Here is a 3,323-nt window from a genome sequence, read left to right as displayed (position 1 = left end):
TTTCCCTACTCTGTAATGTTTAAACATTTGAAATCTGATTCGGGAGGAAGAGAAATCGGAAGTTCGAAACACATGAGTTCGAGAGCAGGGAGGCATTGGGGGAGAAATGCAAATGGTTTAGATTTAACTAAATACCCAAATTGAATTCAAAGGAAAACTGGGATTCCCAGTTACCATCGAAACCGCGGTATTTCACTAGTTAACCAAATCCCTGGCGAGTAACACCAAAAATAAATGATTGAATTTATTAAATCATTGATCATGTGTACATTACAAGTTACGCAAGTTAATGCCATCGATGTGAACACACGTTGAGAAAAATTGAGTTTTTTTTTTGAAGACTAAAAGAGCTTTATTTCATATAACAGATGTACGATTACAATCTAAAGCCATGGCTTTAGTTACATTGTCTCTGGGAAAGAACTAATCCAGACACAGTCGACACCTATTTTTCGCACCGAGCTTGCACATTCATGCGCCGCGATGTTTTGAGCTCTATTAGCATAAAAACAATTCCAAACTGAAAAGTTCTTGAGCATGGAGGAACAGTCACCGCAAATACTTCTTAAGTGGGACAGTGAGTCATTTCCCAAAAGCATATCTTTGACGACAGTGGCACATTCCAATTCAAAGATAATCTTGTCGCTAGTCCTAGAATTTGCCAAATGGACAGCATGAAGTAAGGCCATAGCTTTAGCTTCAACCGAACTTCCGCACAGGGGGGGGATTTTGCCTGCAGCAATAATCGCTTTACCGTTGTGGTCTCGGATTACAACTCCAGTAGAACGAGACCGAGTTTCAGTGATAAAAGAGCCATCAGAATTGGCCTTTAACCAAAAATTGAGATTTTGAAGTGTGGCATTGCTGTTGGTTCTGTCTTTGCCATGTCCCTCACAATTTGTTCAGCTACCTCAAACTAATTCCTGTCATCTTACTCGATAGGTGGATAGCTCGTCATGCTTGTGCAGAGCAGAGAGAGGGGTCGTCGTCCCCGGCGCCGGCAGCCACGTCCCGAGATCCAGACTCTGCGTGCAATCGAGCATAACAGCTTCCATCCACCCACTGAACGACAAGAGACCGACGCGGGGTGACCGCCGACGCGGGCAACAATGGCCGCTGCTCCCAGGGCTTCCCGACGACCTCGCCATCGCGTGCCTCATCCGGGTGCCACGAGCCGACCACTGGAAGCTCAGGCTGGTGTGCAGGAGGTGGTTCCGCCTCCTCGCCGGCAACTACTTCTACGCGCTCCGCGGGAGGCACGGCCTCGCCGAGCCGTGGCTCTACGCCTTCAAGTGCGACGGCGACGGGCGCGTCTCGTGGGACGTGCTCGACCCGACGGCGGCGGCGCGCGGCGGCGGGAGGGCATGGCGCGCGCTCCCGCCCGTGCCCGGCGAGTATGCGGACGCCACAGGATTCGGCTGCGCCGTGCTCGGCGGCTGCCACCTGTACCTGCTCGGCGGCAGGGACCCGCGCAGGGGCGCCATGCGACGGATGGTGTTCTACAGCGCCCGGAGCAACCGGTGGCACCGCGCGCCGGACATGCTGCGCCGGCGCCATTGCTTCGGCGCCTGCGTGATGGGGAACCGCCTGTACGTCGCCGGTGGGGAGAGCGGCGGCGGCGGCCTCAGGTCCGTCGAGGTGTTCGACCCGGCCAAGAACCGGTGGGCGTTCGTGTCCAGCATGGCTGCCGCGCTGGTGCCGTTCGTCAGCGCGGTGCACGGCGGGAGGTGGTACGTCAAGGGGCTCGGCGCGGACCGCCAGGTGCTGAGCCAGGTGTACACGCCGGAGACCGACGCGTGGTCGACGGTGGCCGCGCTCGACGGCATGGTCGCCGGCTGGAGGGGCCCCAGCGCATGCCTCGACGGCCGGCTCTACGCCGCCGACTGCAAGGACGGTTGCCGGATCAGGTCCTATGACGAAGCCACGGACGCGTGGTGCGGCTGCGCCGACAGCAGGCGCCACATGGGCAGCTCACACGCTCTCGAGGCGGCCGCCATGGTCGCGCTTCGCGGCAAGCTCTGCGTCGTTCGGAACGACATGAGTGTGTCAGTTGTCGACTTCGCCGTCGGGGCGGAAAACCAACGGTGGCAGACCCTCGCCAGCAAGGGACATACCAAGAGCTTCGTCACGAACCTCCTTTCCAGCGTCGCCGGCCGCGGCCGCGCTAAGAACCGTGTTCTCCATTGCCAAGTCCTCGAGGCCTAGCAAGAAATATTATCGACGCATTACATATGCGGACATTTAATTTGAACGAATCATCGATGTACAGTTCAATGTTCAGTAATCGTATGACAGATGTGTTTCATGAGAATAGAGTTTTCGCACCTATTTTAGAACGGAGAGAAATTGCTTCTATCCGGGTTTTTTATGAAGGCCGTGGCTCAAGCTATCCGGGTTTTTTTTATGGAAAATGCTCTATATCCTCCGGAGGCTACAAACCTCCCAGCCTCCGGATTTCCCACCGTTGGATCCAATCATTCTGAGTCGTTAGATCGAGTTCTCCCTGCAGTTTTGCTTTAAATCCCACTTTTGCTTCATTGAAGCAAAAAAGTCCCGCTTTTGCTTCATTGAAGCAAAAAACGGTTCAACATAAAACAAAAAACACAAATACCATTCTGTTGTGGACCTCGCCGGAGACTTCGCCGGAGCACCGTACTTCACCGGAGACCTCGCCGGAGCACCGTACTTCACCCGGAGACCTCGCCGGAGCACCGTACTTCACCGGAGACCTCGCCGGAGCACCGTTGCCGGAGACGTCGTAGCAAAACATTTGTACTAAAGTAGCATTATGACAGAACAATTGTAGCAATACTATTATAGCATTGCAGCATTTGTACTAAAAACACGACCTCGTCGGAGAACATCGCCGGAGACCTTGTAGCAAAACTTTTCTACTAAAGTCACAGAATAGGGGAACAATTGAAGCAACAATATTGTACAATCGTAGCATCGATGCCCACTCCTTGAAGCACCGCCTCCACCAGATGGTAGTGCTGTCGCACCGGCTTGTAGCACCACCGTCCCTGGCTTGCAGCACCACCGTTGTCGGTCGCAACATTCCCTACCGACGAGGTCTCCGATGAATCTCTGGCGAGTCTCCGGCCTGCTCTGTCCGACATGTCTTTTTCTTTTTTGTATTTACATGAACCGTTTTTTGCTTCAATGAAGCAAAAGTGGGACTTTTTTTGCTGCGAAGAAACAATATCTGAGTGAGTCGCAGCACTCTTACTTTTTAGTCTCTTTAGTCGAACCGTTTTTTGCTTCAATGAAGCAAAAGCGGGAGGTTTTTTGCTGCGACGAAGCAAAATCTAAATTTCAGGTGA

General features: G+C 53.2%; 1 protein-coding gene across 1 annotated transcript in view; it reads left to right on the top strand.

The window, feature by feature from the left end:
- LOC124689889 (F-box/kelch-repeat protein At1g55270-like) overlaps nt 1-2,336 on the top strand; it is a 10,803-nt gene extending 8,467 nt beyond the window's left edge. Inside the window, exon 2 of the mRNA XM_047223347.1 lies at nt 943-2,336. Within this exon, the coding sequence (XP_047079303.1) occupies nt 943-2,205 (1,263 nt within the window). The 3' untranslated portion in view covers nt 2,206-2,336. The remainder of the gene's footprint in view (nt 1-942) is intronic.
- The last annotated feature ends 987 nt before the right edge of the window (nt 2,337-3,323 follow it).

This window comes from Lolium rigidum, chromosome 2, assembly GCF_022539505.1.
Source record: "Lolium rigidum isolate FL_2022 chromosome 2, APGP_CSIRO_Lrig_0.1, whole genome shotgun sequence".
NCBI lineage: Eukaryota > Viridiplantae > Streptophyta > Magnoliopsida > Poales > Poaceae > Lolium > Lolium rigidum.
Note: the sequence above shows the minus strand (reverse complement) of the source record. Positions and strands in the feature narration are given on the sequence as shown.